Source organism: Cupressus sempervirens, chromosome 9 (assembly GCF_028749045.1).
Source record: "Cupressus sempervirens isolate cs-2001-9-10 chromosome 9, ASM2874904v1, whole genome shotgun sequence".
In the NCBI taxonomy this organism is placed as follows: Eukaryota; Viridiplantae; Streptophyta; class Pinopsida; order Cupressales; family Cupressaceae; genus Cupressus; species Cupressus sempervirens.
Window position 1 is genome coordinate 341,263,917 of NC_143126.1, and position 20,446 is coordinate 341,284,362.

Below are 20,446 nucleotides of genomic sequence, written 5' to 3' on the forward strand. Positions count from 1 at the left end.
CATTATTGTGTCAATGTAGAGTTTTGGTAGATAGTTGACAAATTTTCATTTCTAAGTTGAAGTATGCTAAGGAGTTTGCTCTTTAAGTCTAGGATTGTTTATTTAAAGCCTTCATCTACATCTATGGAGAAAGGGCTGAAACTAATAGCCAAATTAGATTTACTAGTGGTGAGTGAGTCATCTTTTCGGCAACTAGCGGGCAACCTAATCTATCTTACAATTACTAGACATGATGTAAGTTGTGCTGTGAGGTACATATCTCATTTCATGACAACCCCTAAGGCCAAACATTGGGTTGTAAAGAAACCTATACTGAAATATGTGAATGGACACTAGACTTTGACATTTTGTAGAACAAAAGCGAAGATTTTTGGCTGATTGGTTTTACAAACTCGAATTGGACAAGTTTTGTTGATGACAGGAAGTCTACTTCAGGGTATGTCTTCAATCTTGGTATAGGTGTTGTCTCATTGATTGCTAAGAAGCAGTAGGCAGTAGCTGTTTCATCATATAACTAGAATACTGACGAGCTATTAAATCAACATGTGAGGTAGTAAGGCTACAAAGGATGCTTTGTGATACTAAAATGTCTCAAGAAGTGCCTTCGCCCTTGTTTTGTGACAATCAAGGGGTGCTAAAATTTGCTAAGAATCTAATCTTCCACAAGTGAACCAAACATCAATTTCATACATGGATTAATGAAGGAACTCTAATAAAAAAAGTAAGGAAACCTTTGATAGCGAAACATAGAGTTGTGCAGGTTTTAAGAAGCAATAATTAATGTGACACGAGGATGCCTCTCTCCTATTGAACCCTGATACCATTTAAGGAAAGGGAAGTAGAGAATGTTGTGGAAATAAAAGTAGATGTAGAACATAATTGAATCGGAAGGAAGTAAGAAAATTTGGCATTGCTAATTATTGGTACACATCAGATTCGAACGTATATTGTGTTCTTTGGTACGAGTTCCTTATACATGGCATGATAAGTACCATTTATATCTACACAAGGGTAACTAACAATGCATAATTGTCACCTTTTTGTAGCATAGCATAATAAGTTTTATATATACCTTCTAATTACTAATTAGGATATGCTGTTGATAATTGATTATTACATATAGATACTACATGCATAATATTGAATTATGCAAGAAGTGACTTTTCAGGAGAACAAGTCAAAACATGTATATTTAGCAAGTTTATTGCAGCCATTATCGATCCCTGAGCATAAATGAGAGAATATCTTCATGGATATCACCAGAAGACTTTTGAAGGTGCAGGGTAAGGACAATGTTTTCGTGTTGGTGGATAGATTGACAAAGTATGCTCATTTCTTTGCTGTACAATTGCTGGCAACACTGTTCTTTAAGGAGATTTTCAGATTACATGGCCTACCCAAGACCATTGTCAGCGACATGGATAGTAAGTTTCTTAGCATATTTTGGCAGGTGTTATTCAGACTTGTTGGGACACAGTTGACGCCTAGCACTAGTTAGCATCCTTAGACAAATGGGAAGATGAAGATAGTGAATAACTAGATTGAAGGGTACCTCCACAACTATGTTTTTGGGCAGCAACACGCTTGGCTCAAATGGCTTTACTTGGGTGAGTACTGTTGCACTTTGATTTATCACATGTCGATTGACATGTCTTCTTTTAGGGCACTTTATGGCTATAAACCATAGTTCAAAATATCTGCGAAATATTGCAAAAATCGCGATATATTGCGAGCTAACCCTGGAAACGAAATAAACGCACCATATATTGGTGCCGGATAATGAAAAAAACTCGCTGCGGTTTATGGAGTTGAAACACCGCTAAAATAAAAAAACCGGCAAAACAATTCGTCGATTGTGTGGTCAACATGAAAATGAGTTAGGTTGAAGTTTTTGGTATTTTAATTTAGACTTTTCGTTTCTACTTTTCACCTTTATTCCAACTGCGACGGACTACATTTAGGAGTAGCTTTCATTCACCGACTACGACTGCATGCTTGAACATCAACAAACTTCTGCACAAGCACAAACATCGAGCATCGTACAGTCTGCATTTGGATTTAAATAGTCGGCTGACTCGGCTCTGTCCAAGCGTCGACTTCCAGTTCTAGCTTGTAGGTAAGCTTATTTTATTTTATAAAAGTTTGTAAATTTTGATATGATTCAATTTAATTAATAGATTTTTACACTTGTTCAAATTTAATTTCTTTTGTTTTGTGAAAATTTAACATTTAAATTTTAAAATACTATAATACATTAATACTAATTCTTAAAAAAAATTAAATTTAAATTTAAAATATTTAAATTATATTAAATGTAAAGTTGTTTAAGACTTTGAGTTTTAAATATAATAAGTATAAAATATTTAATATAAATTTAAAATATAGTAAACTTAAAGTAATTTTAATTTTAATTTACTGTATTTTAAATACACAATAACACTATTTTATTTTCATTATTAGAAACTGTTATTAGCTTATAATAACAATATTTTTTTATAATTTAATAATAGTATTTTAACAAATCTAAATATTAGATTGTTACTCATTAGATGCTTTCTAATTTATAAATTGTTTTTTTTTGTTAGGTTCTAAGTTTTCTTATTTCTTCACAAGATGGTTGGTGGATTCTTTATGGAAACATGGGATCCCAAGGATAAGTAATTGACACGTCGAATGTATCGAGAGTAAAGGATCCTTTATGGAAACATGGGATCCTCTTGCTAAGAATTACCTTTTAACTAAAAACTTTGAATGATATATGGTGGATATCTCAAATTATTATATATTTTAAGAAAGTTTATATTTTCAAATGTTCGATAAAAATGCCAATTTTTTCGTCCAGTTTTTGCCGATTCCGAGTTTTTCAAATTTTTTGGGCCAGCCGAGATATTGCCGATACTGAATTTTTAAACTATGCTATAAACCATTATCTTTCATAGATTTAGCTTTGGCTGATAGCTGCACACCATTGGCTAAAGATTGGTTACAAGAACAACAAGATATTCTTGCAACTTTTAAGGAGAATACGCAACAGGCCCAAAATCAACAAAATATTTATGCTGTTGGGGACATTGATTTCTTATGCCTTCAGCCCTACAGGCAGAGTTCATTGATGAAAAGTGGTTTAGAAAAGCTTAAGCCAAGAGTCTACGACTCCTACTGAGTAATGAGAAGGATCGGGGAAGTGGCCAATGAGATGGAGTTACTGGAGGGCAGCGGGATTCATAATGTCTTCCAAGTTTCTTGCCTCAAGAAGGCACTAGGTCAGCACACAGTGAGCTCTCCCAGATTTCCCCCTATTGATGAAGAAGGAAAACTTTAGTTAGTGCCCATGGAAGTATTGGAATCAAGGGAGAAGCCGCTAAGGAACAGATCTATTAATAGATATCTAGTACGTTGGAAGGACTTGCCCATTGAGGATGCAACTTGGGAAGGATAACAAATGCTACCAACATCCAGTGCTCAAATTTCTTGAGGGCATGCAATCCCGAGAAGGGAGGACTGTTATGTCCCTTTGCATTGCATAATAGTCAACACCCATACTTGACCCCTTAGCCTATCGGGATGCACAAAGGGAATAGGCTTTCTTTTGATTAAAGGGATGTTAGAGTCAATTGAGGAATTAATTCATTGTGTTGGTGGTGGCTTCCTATTGTTGTCATGGCCTAATATTCGCTCTCAATCGTCCATGAGTTCTTGAGAGGTGGTGAATCTAACATGAACACTCAACATATGTGGCGCCATGTTGGACTAGGGGTTGTGGCTGTTACCTGGTCAACGTACTATGACTTGTGTTTGGAGTCCAAATGCTCCTGCAGGCCTATCTATGCCTTGTCAGTGCCGTTACACCTTAACCTATCTTTCTGCTTGTTAACGGGAATAGTAGAGTCCGGGAATTCTTATAGGAAGAAGTTGGGAAAGGACGGTTATGCAAAAGAAATTGATTCTAGGAGTTTGCAATAAACTGAGACGTAATCACCTTTGTTAGTGCAGGACAAAAATCGTGTAGGATGTTTTGACGTAGCCCCAAACTCTCTTAATCTGATCTTTAGTAGTATTATTGGCGGACTATTCCGGTTTGATGTTTGCATGGTGACAAGGAGATTTTGTGTGGTATAGCAGTTTGCAAGAGAACGGTGTGCAAGTTGATGGGCACTATACAGAGTGACTACACTAGTGTTTTGGAGGGCGGAGGACTGGTTACAAGCAAGCCGTGAGGTACTTGACTGTGTGACATTTTATTAGGTGAAGGTGTTGCCAGCATAAGGAATCTGGCTTGTGGGGTAGGATCAATTATTTGGGATACACGATCGATTCCTCTGGACGCAGCTAGTCCCTATTTAACAATAACCATGGGACAGGATGGTGGGAAGCAGCAAGGATCAGTACCTCTGTTCCTATATGCTTGAGTGGTTGGGTCTGCCACCACAGAGATATTCTTTGCCTAAGAAACCATTACATTTACACATTCTGTGTAAAGGTGGTCGGAACGAGTCTATCCATATTGGAACGACCTTCTGTGTTGTTGTATACAGTGGGTTGACTGTGCTTTCAATAATGGCATCAGCATTGGTTGGACAGTGAACTCTTTCTACAGGTGCCCTCTTTAGATTCTTCAAATTATTATCTGCATCTTACCGTATTGAACTAAGCCTTGTATTCAGCAGTGAATCAAAGTTAGAGTTTGTTGAAATCCGAGTACTGAGTAATTTATTTAATAAATGCATGATATTCATTCCATTTGGAAGTCTATAGTTTCATGTTTAAGCTGCTTATATGCCTGTTAGCTCTTATCCATAATGGAGGCAAAACAGACCTTCACAGGTTTAGCTGACAGTAAATGCAACTAATCACATCAGACACTGGCATGAATTACAAGGCAGAGAAATTCTCTATCAGGGAAAAATCACACACACATCTTAATATTTCAAGATCTCAAATTAAGAGGATATCACATTCCAGAATAATGTTGGAATTGAATTACATAGGAAATAGAAAATGAAAGATTTACACCCATATACCTGATTTTCCTTAAAGAAGCATATGAGTATTGATGCACGTTCATCTGTGAATGTGTATCTATGTCTACACACACATGCATACAGGTTCATGAGTACATTTAGAGACAGACTGAAGCAAAGATAACTGCATAGCTGCAGAAAGCACAATCTAATTGTGGTAAATCGCTGCATGGGCAGGTTCATGATTTACAAAACAGAGCCAACGCTCTTTGAGTGTGAAACTTGTGATTAAGTCTGGAGAATATCATAGGTCATGATTCAGCCAGACAAATTATCACGAATTTTTAGTCAAAATTTAGGGTTTTTGGATTTTTTCAAATTTTATGGTGATTTTTCTTGAGTAATTGAAAAAAATAATTATCTTTTGCTTTTATGTGTATTCCTAGGTTAGCCTTAGTGTTAGGGCATATCATATATATGAAATATATCAAATAAATAATGCTCACTTTTCTTCAGATGTACCATAGTTGACAGAATTATCAAAATTAGTTAATTTCTGTTTTCACAATTGGTACATTGGTCTGTACCTTTTGAGCTTTCTGGATTCAAACCTTGGTAATTTAATTCTATTTATATTTTATGATACTTTGCCAACACTGTGTAAATAGAATGTTACTATGTTTTTATTAACATTTTCTTATTGTTTACAGTTTAACAGAGGCACAAGTGCTATGCAACGATATGTAGCTTCACGACCAATGTTCATAGATGTTGATATCATGAATGCAGATGCAAGAATGGTTCTGGGAGACCAGGGGCTGCAGTCAGGCCCTAACAATGTAGCACGTGGCCTTTCAGCATTGTACAAAGAGATCATAGGTGCTACATATGTTTCACGATTCTGTAAAAAGATGATTTTAGGATTTGATGTTTTTGTTCTCTTCAAAACTTCAAGTTTTTAGTGTGAGTAGATTTGTATGGGTTTTCACTCTTCTGTGTTTTCACTCAAAGAAACTGTCCGAAAAGAAGCTGCTACAATCACAGCTGTTTTTCCTTCTCCGGATGCAGTTATGTCAATCCTTGTGCAGGTTCGTGGAATGTGTAGCTGTATTTTTATTATTATTGTTGTTTCTTGAATTTGTTAAATAGCGAACATCATTAATTATTGATTAAACAGTCTCTTGTTTTTTTATACCCTTACTCTTTTACTTGGAAGATTCTAAGCTGTATTTGGAGACCAATTACATATTCCAACAGAATGCCTGATGTATGTCGATACATTATTTTCTGGTTTTGCAGCGTGTTTTGGAGCAGAGGGTTTCTGCAGTGTTGGATAAATTTTTGCCAAAGCCATCACTTGGAAACCCACCTCCTATGGAAGAAGGAGGTCTTTTACTGGTAAAGCCATATCATTCCTCCTAAAATGATTCAGAATGAGATGTTTTGATTGTTTTCTAAGTTGTTGAACATCCTGTGTTGGTTTATTCTGCAGTATCTAAGAATTCTAGCAGTGGCATATGAGAAAACACGAGAATTGGCTAAAGAACTGCGGGCCTTGGGATGTGGTGACTTAGATGTTGAGGGTGAGTAAAAAAGGACATGGTAAATGTGCCTGTTAAAAGAGCTTGATCTGTGTGCAGGAATGTGAATTTTGCTTCTTACAAAGTACAATGGTGTTGAATATGCAAACATAGCAAAAATTTAAACGATTTCCCCACCTCGGGTTGTTCTACATCATGAACTATATGCTAGTTTGCTTAATCCTTTGGACAAACACTATTTGAGGAATGAGTACGTATATTACTGTTCACAAATAGAGAAAACATTTTATCAGGATATGATTGTACATTCATACAACAAAATAGTATGAGGGTAAGAGGATGCCATATTTGGAAAATTAAGTAAACACCCACACATTTGCATGCCAATTGATTTTAGAATACTGATGTTTTAATAGTGTGTTTTAGGCTAGGGTCCTATTAGAATAATATTGCATTATATACCTTATAATGGCCTTTAAAGTCATTTAATGTATCTGGTCACTTAATGTATCTAGTCAGTTCGATAGTTTAAGATATTTCTATTTTCCCTCTCAGTTAACGATCGTTTCTTTTAGAAACTGTCTTTGTGTTCCCTTATTTAAGGAGCCTTCATCTACTTTTTAATTACTTATTGAGCATCAATTGATTGCCATTTCATGGTATGAGAGCCCATAGGTTAGTTTCATAGTTTCTTACCTCAAATTAAATTCAAGAAGTTTTAAACAATTTTTATGACATTGTGTGGAGTCTGAGAAATCTTCAAGAATTGTTTAGTGCTTTTCCAATTTTTTTATAAAAATAAAAGGTTATCAAAATGGGGTTTTTTGAAATTGCAAAGCTCTGTAGATTTCAAATGTTTTCTTTGCTGATTTTGAAAATGTATCTACAAATCACAAGGGTTTTTAGTCTTAGAGCTGCATTTTTTGGAGATTTTGTTTGTTGTGTTTGAACTTTGAAGGTTTCTACAGTTGCTCATTGATGAAGGCTTTGATTGATTTTGACCGCAAAATCATATACTGTGCAATTTATATTGGTTGCTCATTGAAGGTTTTTGAGAAGCTAAAATTGATTTCCATGTCCAAGGAAAATGAGAGGGATGACGTCATTGACCAATGTCATATTGTAAATCAAACAATGCTTTAACGACAAGAACTACAATACATGGAAACAAAGTATGCTCTTGATTTTGGAATATTGATGCTTAGACCTGGTTGTTTAGGGTTGCCCTACAGTAGTGGGAAAAGACTAGGGCAAGTATGATGAGTGTAATCATGAAGATGTTTCATAGTTCCATAGCTCAAATTTAATTCAAGAAGTTTTTAACAATTTGTATGACAAATTGTGTAAATCCTAGAAATCTTCTAGAATATTTTAGTGCTTTTCCAAATTTTTAATAAAAATAGAAGGTTTTAAAACAATGAGGTTTTTTGAAACTGCAAATCTCTGTAGATTTCAAATCTTTCCTTCGCTGATATTGAAAATGTTTCTACAAAGTGTGAGGGTTTTTAGTCTTAGAACTGCATTTTTTGGAGGTCTTGTTTGTTGTGTTTGAGGGTTCTGTGTTTTCTCATGGATGAAAGCTTTGATTGATTTTGACTGCAAAATCATATTTTGTGCAATTTATATTGGTTGCTTGTTGAAGGTTTTTGAGAAGCTAATATGGGTTTGATGACCGCCATGATCTCCTTCCAATATGGTGATTTCACCAAGTTGAAAGGAAGAACATTGACATATAGGCAACATCCAATGTTTGAATCTTGATCAACAAGCTCTCTTGCCTCCATTTTATATGCTGTCTTTTGCGGCGAGTCATTTGTACTTCTTTCTCTGCCACTTTTGGTACAGGCAAGTATGGATGCTTGGAGGATACAACTGTCTCAGTGGGTAACTGCATTTTTTTCTTTTCGGATGGACCAGTGCAAGAAGTTTGTTTTGATCTTTAACCAATCTATCAACCTCTTCTTGTTCTTTTACAAATCCTGCTATTTGTGCAAGAGTTATCCCCTTCTTATCTTTGCGGTTGCACATTTCCATCCCTTTACCAGAAGGGCCTATGAAGTGAAGTTTAATTGGAGAATATGAGCTATTAAATGGTTTACCATCACAGTAACTATACATCCAAATATATGACCCACCTTCGACAACTTGCGATATTCTTGTGGCATGTCTCCACAAAGAAGATCCTACATCAATTTTGAATTTATTGGCTCCTTACCTGCCCACTAAACATTCACTACCAATCATTAAGAAATTAAAAAAATTTAAGCAAGAAAGAAAACTAAAATGTTCAAGCATGCAAGTGCAAAATAAGATACAAAAACATTAAAGTGGTGAGCTAAATTCGCTTCTTTATTTCTTAAAAAACTAGAAAATAAATCGAAAATTTTCTTACCAAATTTGATTAAATTCATCAAAATCTTAAAAAAGTCTTTGAAATATTCAGGAATGGGATCAAATGCTTACCTTAGATGCTTAGATCTCCTTTGTGGAAGCTATTTGACACCCCATGAATGATCCTCTTCAAAAATAATCACATACCCTTCAAAATGCCAAATTGGAGATGAATTGAGAGGCAAAAAACAATGAATGACTCCTATTATGGCTGTTTTAGGGTCTAGTTGTAAACTAATAATAAAAAAACTATGTTCCATGGAGTTTCAGCCCAAGGTCATTTTAGGGGATGGGGATGTGTTTCCGGTGCAAGAATGGGTTAAAGCCAAAATTTAGGGAACATGACGTCAGGGGATGACTACTAAAATTATAGGAGAATTTATATATATAGAGAGAGAATTCAAATATGCATATCGTGACATTGATAAACCATTCACCATAGACATTTTAGAAGCTCAATACATGGCAAATTAACAAAATTCAAATACTTTCATCATAAAAATATGACATACATATAGCAAAAATGCCTAAAGGCCACACGTTTCATGCATGAAATGATATAAAATATTGAAATGTAAACAATGGACATTCTACTATAAGTAAAATACTAAACAATAAACAATAACATAGAAGTCGAACTCCATAATCATCTGTTTATAATAGTATTAAAATGTAAATACTATAACTAAACTACTAAATAGTAAACATATAAGTTCAGAATAATACATGGCTGTCCATAATCAATAGATGGTATGTGTACGAGTCTAAATCAAGTAAATAAACTGTAAATTTGATGCCATAATCTCCTTTCAACTACTTCTCACTCATTGACCATCTACTAGCTACTGTTTCTCTTGCTTGCTCTTCTCTTTTGTGAATGTGAAAATGAATTTCTTTTTCTTTTTCTGGTTATTTTATGCTTAGGTCAGGTTTTAGTATTGTTAAATGTGGTTTGGGTGTCTTTGGGGACTAGCAAACCTTTTTTTTCAAATTTAAATGTCTTGTTTTTTTTACACTGATAGTCTAAAAATGGCTTGAGCCATAGGGGACAAATAGAAGTCATCGGGATGGCTAGGGGACTTCTATCTATCCCCTAGCTGTACCCCCCTACCTTGCTGTCTCCAAAGTGTTGTTTCCGAAATATCCCTTTTTTCGAAATAAAAAACGAATGTGGGGATGGGAAATTCCCGTTCCTACCTCCTCATATTGTTCTTGGGATGAGTGTAGGAAATTTGGTAGGGGACATGTCCTCGTGGAGCATAGTAAAAAAATACTTTTTGCACATATTTTAAGCTATTTTACGCTAGGGTTCCGAGAGAACGGGATAGGGAAACGTGTTTCCTGGATTTTTTTTCTCGAAGTAGGATATGACAGGGGACGACAATGGGAACAGCTATATAAAAAATAGGATTCTTTTACAAATATATAGGGAAATTTTAAATATCCATATGAAAACATGGATAAAGCATGCTTATATGAATTATAGAACCTTAACATACAGTGTTTGTGTTAAATAATTTAACTTTAGAGTTCACATGAGAGTGGAAGTCAAACAAATTATTAAAGCTGAAGCATTAACTTTATGGGACAGCCAAAGGAAAGGTTCACTTAAAAAAGTTATTTTAATTTTCTGCCGGGTCAGTGCGTGGATGCCTTTGAATGCTCTCACATGCACACAAAATGCCACATGGAGCATAATGTCTCCCTGTTGATGGTTGTTGATGTGTAGGGATGCACATCACAAAGCATACACAGGGAGATGCTACGCTCCTTGTGAGTTTCGACATGCATCCGTGTTTGCATCTACTTGGGGAAGCATCCTCTTCTGCATGAGGGCATACACCAAGTGCACCCATCAACTAGGGCAGATAAGTCGGCGAGCTTTGTATCTATGGGTGGTGGCGAGTACAAACATGGTATGTTGTAATCATGAGGTGATGCTGTATAACAAAGATGTGCTGCAAACATTAAGTATGGCTGTGCAATGTAGCGATGAAATATGAAGAATTTTTATATGGTGCAAATATGAATTGAAGCATATAAATGCAATCATGAATCATCACTACCTGATGTAAATGTGAAAGGTGGGATACATGATGATGTGTGGACTCAACCGATCATCATTCCACCAGTCCTTCATGAACTCAGCCTGCTATGGTGCTCTTTAAGAGCGATTGCTGTAAAGATAAGTATTAAATTGCATCAGAATAGGACTGGATCCATGGGGCCTCGATGCCATGGTGATTATCTAATTGTATTAATCACTGGGTAATCAGGAACCTTGCTATGGTTCATTCATTTTTTGAATATGTATTACAAAACTTATTGACAATAGACAAGGTCTGCCACTACTTGTTTGTTCACATGTATTTATTTATACAGAATCAAATGATTTGAAACTGGGGTTATTACAGTCTCTCCTCCTTTAAAATGCTTCCCACAAGCATTTGATGTTGTTCCCTTGTAAGACAATTCTTATTGTTGAGGCATTTTCTAGTTCCACCATCTTTCTTCTTGAAAACTATGATTGGTTTAGGCGGTTGGTTATTCCAATTACCAAACTTCCTTATGACTTTTTGGAGAGGGAAGGATGTTATGGTACTGATGAAAGTTTTGTGGAATGTAAACGATTTCGGTTTCTGGATTGCCTTCTACTGGTTGTGACTGTTTGGTACATCCTTGTTTAGCAATCCGCGTAGGGTGTATTTTTCGGTCTTGCATCTTGAAGTCAAACGTCAAGTTCTGAAAATTTTGTTTAAAGCCACTGATCTGTTTCATTCACCAATGCTGAGAATTATGTCGATGTTATCAAGCTTAATTATGTTAAAGTGGTAACTATAAGAATAGTCTGCCATGGTGATTGTGAGCTTGGGAATTATGGTGTTGAATACACTGTGCTTCCATTGGTCCTCTTAATCTTAATAACTTCCTGTTCATGACTTGGTATGTCATGTGAAATCACTAAGATTTGATTAATGATGTTATGGGAGGAGTCACTATCCAAGGGGATGTTTATACTTTTCCCTTGTAGGCTGCCTCTTACTTGAAAGCTGTTTTAAAGAGATCCTTTCATGGTGGCTAAGGTCCCACTTTTCTTTGGACCCAAGGGTGGTTTGCTGTTTGTATTATGGTCACTATCATCACTATTGATAATGTCTTCCTCATCCTCACTATTGGGACTTCATTCAATATTATGGATTTGTTCTTCCAACGAGCATAAGTGTCAAGAAACTAATATCTCCTTGGATGAAAGTTTGCTTTTGGTTAATCTTGGCTCCATATCTCGTGCCTTTTTGACGGCTGTTTGTAGGGAGTTAGGATTGAGTGCCTTGACCCAACCTTTTAGTGGATCCAATAAGTCATCCACAAAGAGAACAACCAAGTGTCTTTCTGATATGTTGGTGACAAGAACTAAAAATCTTTGAAATTCCATGTACTCCTCAACTGAACCCCTCTATATGACTTGAGTTAGTTCATTGAAATGCATCTCAGGGTCTCTATTATGAAACATTTCTATCAATCTTTGCATAAACTCTATATAGGAAGTAATTTTTGAATGTCCCACAGTAACCATCCCATGATACCACCATTCATGGGCTATCCCATCCGAGAGGAGTGCCTCATAAATGCATATCAGAAAATCCTATAATGCATAGAAGAATGAATACACACAAAAATGGGCACTTTATAGGTGTGGAATTGGACACACTTAAGCAGTGCATACAATTTATGATGCTACAAGGAGGAATTTTATGAGGTAATCATCATGAGAGGGGCTCTCATTGCTGTAATGCTACATGATATTTTCTATCTTTTGAATATTGTAATGTGCCCTATTGGGACCTTACTCCATTTTGCTCTAGAATTCCCAAATAAGGTATGAAGTAGATTTAGGAATGTGACTTGCCATCTTTATATCTTGATTTAGAGCCTACAACTAGGTTAGTTATCATTATGAAAGATGAAGAAACATTTAACCAATAAATCTGTATAGAGAATTCTAATCATTATTGTAATTTACATATGCGCAGGTACACCTTGTCCCTATAACAGTGACAGTGTGTCCTTACATGAATCAATAGTCTATATAATATTTTGAAAATGGCTACAGTTATTCTCATTATTCTTGCTTTATTTTTCATCTCACTTTTCGAGTTGACAACTTTGAAGGCCCATTCATCTAGCTTAAAAATAATCATAGGAACAGATTTACAAGCTAATTGTAACTGAATGGCTACTTCAACGGTGGGCATGATCATTTTTTGTGTATAAATGTAACCTAGAAAGGCAGTTTTTGTGTATAGATGTCCATATTCTGTATAATCTGAATCGTTGCTGAATGATTATCCAATGATTTCAGGATTGGCAGAATCTCTATTTTCTGCACACCAAGATGAGTATCCAGAACAGGAACAAGCTTCTCTAAACCAACTATTTCAAGCCAAGGTCTTTGTGTAAATATATTAGATTTGATTCTGAAGTTTCTTTTTTTTTTTCTATAAGATGGATTTCAATAAAGAGTGCAAGGAATCAGAACACATTTTTTTTCTTTTCAGATGGTAGAGTTGCGTTCTGGAGCACAATCATTGCCTGAAGTTTCTGGTACACTTTCCCGGGGAAAAACATCTGCTGCATTTGCACACCAACAGATGTCAGTAAGTGTTGTTACTGAGTTTGTCCGCTGGAACGAAGAGGCAGTTGCTCGGTGCACTTTGCTATCTCCTCAGGTAAAGGAAAGTGGGTAATCAATTTGCTTATGGCGTTGTGAATTGGTTCTTGAGTTAGCACATTACATCTTCCTTCTGTAAAGGAACTGGGTAATCAACTTTCTTATGGTGTAGCAAATTTTTTCTCTAGGCTGTACATTAAATAATAAATATTATTTCAAACATATGTTGTGTTGCTACTGTGTTGGAATTCAATTTAATTGATTTTACAGTTTATTTTTCTAGACCACTGGCTGTCTTTGAGCTGTTTAGTTTTACTAAGATTATATATATTGATATAGAAATGCATTGTTACTAATATTTCATCATTTAGACAAGAGGAAGAAACTTCTTGAAAATATTTTTTCTGCACTTTTGAGTTTAAATATGCACAGGCATTGGAGTAGAAACATGGCTAGTTTGACATAGTAGTATATATCCTTAATATAAAAATATAGATACGGGTAATCCACCAATCACTAACATTATCTCTCTTTTCTTTAATGTTACCTTTTTTTTCCACTTTTTCTTTGCTTTAGGATTGTTGTCGGTAATTGTTCTCTTGTTTTGTTATTACAGTTTTCAGATGATACTAATGGGAGGGTAATGCAAATGTTTTGCATATGTACAATTTCATTATCTATCCTGAAATATGGTTTGTTGTCTGTGGCTTGAATCTGAGGAGTTTTGGTGGACAACAGAAAGATTGAGAATGAATTTATTTGGAGGGAGGGTATGCAACACAGGTACAGTAGAAAAATCCAGGTGCATGGTTAAGAGAGTTGAATGTCAGTACAGATATATAACCAGTCTATATCTCATCTATGTCAAGAGCATGATATTGCTTATAAAACTGTACAATTCTTCTTTATTTGATGCTGGAATTCCAACTAAGCTCTGAGTAAATATTTCTTATTTGACAGTGGAATTCCTTACAATCAGGGGTCAAATTGTTGTGAACTTTTGGGATCTTTTTTGGATAATTTGTCAATCTTATTTTCCAGAGAGGAACTACTATGAAATAATCTGGGTGCAAGGTTAAGAGAGTTAAATGTGACAGAAGATATATAACCAATCTATTTCTCTTCTATAACATGATTGTGATATTTCTTATTGTTAATTCTGTAACTTGTAATCCTACTGATCTGATAAAAGATTGGTCTGATCTGTTCTTAGATGATATAGATTGATCAAATGTCCTTGCTTTATCCTCCTTATGATATTGGTGTCTATCCTTAAAATGCTAGTTTAGATTTAAGCTAAAACTTCTTTGTGTTAGTGTTAATTAAAGTTGTTGTTTTAATGAAAAGGTTGCTGACTTGTAGGGATAAATTAAAGGATGTTTTGGAAGGGACATGTCCCTTGTAAGGACATGTCCCTAGGTCTCTCTATTTATAGTGGATATTGTTGAAGTCTAAGAGCACACAAGAACAAATGTAAGTCTGCTCCTTTGTCAATACTGCCCACATACGACTTGCAGAATAGAAAACAGTTTTTAGAATATATTTCTAATTTAATTCAAGACAATAACTTGATGTTATTTATAGAAAGCTACAGGGAGAGGAAGAAGATAGAATCTAATCTTTGATTCAGTTATAGAATTTGTAGAAACTTTACATGGTATCAGAGCTCTAGTAGTCGAACCTAGGCTTTGCAAAATTCAGTAATCAGACTTTATATATACCTAGCATCTATCTCCTATCTTCAATGGCATACACAATCAGAACCGAGGACAGGTTTGATGGGAAAGAACACATTGATGCCTGGAAATTGAGAATCATGATGATTCTTGAAGAAAATGACGTGAAACAATTTGTTGATAGAGCATCCAAATAACCTAGTATTGAACCTCATAAAACTATATGGAGTAAAGGAAATAGAAAAGCCATTCAAATCATATTAGATGGAGTAAAGAATGATATTGTACCTATGCTAACAAAACATCAGACAACATTTGATATGATGAATGCATTACTAAATGCATATGAGGTCAACAATGCAACTAGGGTTCTCGCATTGAAAAGGCAACTAAATCACATACAAATAAAGAAAGGAGAATCAATGAATTCTTATTTCCTAAGGGTTGCCGTGATTAGAGATGAATTGTCAAGTATAGGTACCATTATTAGTGACATAGAACTAACATTGATGGCTATAGATAGATTATTAGATTCGTGAGAAACTTTTGCACAAGGATAATTGCCAGAGATAAACTTTTTGACTTCAACAGACTTAAGGGGGATTGTCTTCAAGAAGAATCCAAAAAATTAAAGAAAGGAGGGAAACTGAAAACAGAAGATGAAGAATTTCATCTTCTTAATACAAACTCCTATAAGGGAAAGAAGACACATTTCAAGAAGAAAAAGGGAAATCAAAAGAATGGAAAACCCAAGAAAGATCTATCCAAGATAAAATGTTTTAGATGTGAAAAGTTTGGACACTACAGATCTAATTGTCCTGAGAATTCTAAACAACAAGCAAACTGCACAAATGTTACTAGGGAAGAAGATAACAATGATCCCAAGAATCGTGTATTGTATTCGTCACTATCAAATGAAATCTCAAGTAAAGCATGTGTAATTGATAGTGGATCTTCTAGGCATATAACATGATACAAAGAAGCACTAGACTCTATATCTGAAAAGGTTAATGGCGAAGTGACCATTGGTGATAATTCAGCACATTCTCTTCTATCGAAGGAATTGGAAATTGCACCTTGAACCTGAAATCAAGAAATTCTTTTCTTCTCAAAGGTGTACTCTATGTACTAGGAATAAAAGGAAATCTAATCTCAATTACAAAACTTGATGATGATGGGCATAATGTTGCATTCGTGGACGGTAAAGTAATAACTTGGGCAAAGAACTCCTCAATTAAGAAAGTGAAGTTAATTGGTCAGAGATAATGATATTTGTATGAATTAAATTCAGAATCTAGTCGACCTATTCAAGCCTTAATTGATGAAGCTGCAGAAATAAATGAAATATGGCACAGAAGATTAGGGCATCTAAATTTCAAAACCTTATCAACTATGAAGAAGATGGTTACTGGTCTACCTAAACTAAATAAAGACTACTCAAGCATATGTAAAGGGTGTGCATTAGGTAAGAACACCAAAACTCCATTTCATGATAGCACTAGAAAAACAAATAATAATTTGGAATTAATTCATTCAGATTTATGTGGACCTATGTTTGTTCTTTCTTTTGGAGGATTCTGGTACTATATTTTGTTCATAGATGACTTCTCTAGGAAAACATGGATTTATTTCTTAAAGTGCAAAGAATTAGAAGAAATCCTAAAGAGATTTAAAGAATTCAAAACATTAGCTGAAAACTTATCAGGACATAAAATTATTACTCTTAGAACTGATAATGGAGGAGAATACACCTCAGATTTGTTTAAAAGGTTTTGTAAAGAAACGAGAATTAAGAGGGAGTACATTGTTCCTTATAATCCAGAACAAAATGAGGTAGTAGAAAAAAAGAATAGAATAATTATAGAAGCTGCTAGAGCTATGATATTTGGTCAAAATTTAGAATATTATCTTTGGGCGAAAGCCTCTTGTACTGCTGTCTATATTCAAAACAAAAGCCCTCACTTTTACCTTAGAGATAAAACTCCTGAAGAAGTCTTTACGAAGGTTAAACCCAATATAAGTCATCTTAGGATTTTTGGGTGCCCCATATATATCCATGTTCCAAAAGAAGAGAGAACCAAGTTAGAATCCTCTAGGAGGAAAGGTATTTTTGTAGGGTAGAATGAAACATCTAAGGCAGATAGGATTTTCATACCTGGACAAAAAAGTATTGAACTTAGTAGGGATGTAAATTTTTGAAGAAGATCTAGCATTCTAGAGAGCCCTAAGTTCTGAAGAACCTTCTCCTCTACCTAGTTTTGAAAGAAATACTAAGTCTGGGTCTCAGAGGGAGAACTTTGAAGAAATTAAAGATGAAATTCAAAATCTAAATCTTGGAGAAACTCAAAATTCAAAGAAAGGACCACTTTGGATCATTAAATTAGTTGAGGAAGCACAAGACTTTGCTGCACCTTCTGGAATAGTCAAAGAAAGCAAAAGACCTAAAAGATTTTCTAGTTATACAATAAACATGAATGATTTGTCCAAAACAGAACCAACTAATCTTTCAGGTGCTATTAAACATACAGCTTGGAAAGAAGCTATGATGGAAGAATATCAATCTATTATGAAGGATGATGTTTGGGAAATTGTTCCAAGACCTAAAAGAAAATCTGTTGTTTCTTCCAAGTGGATATTTAAAATAAAGCATGTTGCTGATGGTAGCATTGATAAGTTTAAAGCTAGATTTGTAGCCATAGTATTCTCTTAGAAAGAAGGGATTGATTATGAAGAAACCTTTGCTTTTGTTGCCAGATATACCTCTGTAAGAGCAGTCCTAGCAATTGCAGCATCGAAGGAATGGAAAGTACATCATATGGATGTAAAAACAACTTTCCTAAATGGAAAGATTACAAAAGAAGTATATTTGAAGCAACCTGCAGGATTTGAAACTCATGATCTTAACGTTTTTGTTTGTAGGCTCAAGAAAACTCTCTATGGGCTTAAATAGGCTCCAAGGGCTTGGTATGAAAGAATTGATAAGTATCTCATCGACTTAGGATTTTCCAGGAATAAAGCCGATACAAATTTATATTATAAAAGAGATAAAGATGATACTATAATTTTGATACTGTATGTTGATGACTTACTAATAACAGGTGATGATCATCTTATAGATCAATGCAAGAAATATCTAATTAGAGAATTCGAGATGAAAGACTTGGGACTCCTTCATTACTTCCTAGGATTGGAAGTATGGCAGAATTCTGACAGTATCATACTTAATCAAGGGAAGTATACATCAGATATTTTGAAGAGATTTGGAATGTGGAATTGCAAGTCTATGTCTTCTCCTATGGAGACTAATCTACATAAACTTAAAGAAGAAGTAGCAGAATCGCCTACCATAGATTCCACTCTCTACAGATAGATGATTGGATCCCTAATGTACTTAGTAAATACAAGACCTGATATTTTCTATGCTGTTAATGCCTTAAGCCAGTTTATGTGTGAGCCAAAGGAGATTCACCTAGTTGTAGTTAAACACACTATGAGATACTTACAAAGCACTCTTAATTTTGGGCTCAAATATGAGAAAGTTGATTTAGATTTGTATGGATTCACCGACTCAGGTTGGGGTGGAAGTGTTAAAGACAAAAAAAGTACTTCAGGATGTCGTTTTAGTTTAGGATCAACAATGATATCTTGGATATGCAGAAAGTAGTCCTTAGTAGCTCAAAGCTCCACAGAAATCGAATACATTGCAACAGCAATGGCCTCTCGAGAAGCAGTTTCGCTAAGGAAGTTACTTGTGGAATTATTTGGGCAAGCCATGAGTCCTACAATTATTCATTGTGATAATCAAAGTTCCATCAAGCTTTCGGTGAATCTAGTCTTTCATGACAAGTCCAAGCATATTGAAATTCCTTACCATTATGTAAGAGATATGGTAGACAGGAATACTATAAAATTAGAATACATTTTCACTGCAAATCAGACAACAGACATGCTCACCAAACTTCTATCTAGAGTGAAGATAGATCACTTTAGGAGAAGACTTGGTATGGTTGAATTATAATCCATTTGTATTCTTTAAATTATTAATAAAATAATTTTATTGTTAGGCTATTGACTGTAATGGGCTCCACCATTTGTATTCATTATTTAAGAGATGACGATCTCTAAGATAATGAACACTTGTATAAAAGACATTATGAGAGATGACAATCTGTTAGATAATGTACTAAACAATAGAGTTGTATTGTAAGATCTAGATGAGTTCAATATCATATTGTGATGTAGACATTGCTATGTCTACAAGTCACAATTTGGATAAAGGAAGAATTTTATTATTCTTCAGGGTTTATCCTGTGTTCTGGTAGATCTTAACTCAGGATCATGTTGTGATATAGGAATACCAATATCTGAGTCACAACTTGGATAGATGAAGAACTTAAATTATTCTTCAGATTTATCCTATATATTGTTATCACTAGTAGCAGTGATTTGTCATATCACAGGTTTAGTAATATGATATTGTATCATGTGTTGTATGATACCACATGATAAAAAGATTCAGATAGATATAGAGTATCAATTCTTGCTTGTTCATCTTTATTGACGTTGCTAGATATGACATCTCTCAGTATGATTATCATGTTAAGAGGGAGTGTTAATTCTGTAACTTGTAATGCTACTGATCTGATAATAGATCATTTTGATCTATTCTTAGATGATATAGATTGATCAAATGTCCTTGCTTTATCCTCCTTATGATATCGGCGTCTATCCTTAAAATGCTAGTTTAGATTTAAACTAAAACTCCTTTGTGTTAGTGTTAATTGAAAAGGTTGCCGACTTGTAGGGATAAAATTAAAGGATGTTTTGGAAGGGACATGTCTCTTGTAAGGACATGTCCCTAGGTCTCTCTGTTTATAGTGGGTATGGTCGAAGTCTAAGAGCATACAAGAACAAATATAAGTCTGCTCCTTAGTCAATACTGCCCACATACGACTTGCAGAACAGAAGACAGTTTTCAGAATATATTTCTAATTTAATTCAAGACAATAACTTGAAGTTATTCATAGCAAGCTACAAGGAGAGGAAGAAGATAGAATCTAATCTCTGATGCAGTCATAGAATTTGCAGAAACTTTACACTTTTAAATCTATTCGATTAGAATACACAATCAATTTGCACTTAACTAGCTAAAGTCTAGATTTCTATGTAACTAAGTGATACTTAAAACTTTTATTTTGACCCGACTTA

General features: G+C 34.7%; 1 protein-coding gene across 4 annotated transcripts in view; it reads left to right on the forward strand.

Moving 5' to 3' along the window:
• The window catches only part of SEC10 (exocyst complex component sec10), a 217,409-nt gene that overhangs the window by 81,642 nt on the left and 115,321 nt on the right, over positions 1-20,446 (forward strand). For all 4 annotated transcript variants that reach the window (XM_089800055.1, XM_089800058.1, XM_089800056.1 and 1 more), the window contains 6 exons: positions 5,672-5,840; positions 5,973-6,049; positions 6,261-6,359; positions 6,454-6,544; positions 13,254-13,339; positions 13,450-13,620. In XM_089800055.1, the coding sequence (XP_089656181.1) occupies positions 5,672-5,840; positions 5,973-6,049; positions 6,261-6,359; positions 6,454-6,544; positions 13,254-13,339; positions 13,450-13,620 (693 nt within the window). The remainder of the gene's footprint in view (positions 1-5,671; positions 5,841-5,972; positions 6,050-6,260; positions 6,360-6,453; positions 6,545-13,253; positions 13,340-13,449; positions 13,621-20,446) is intronic.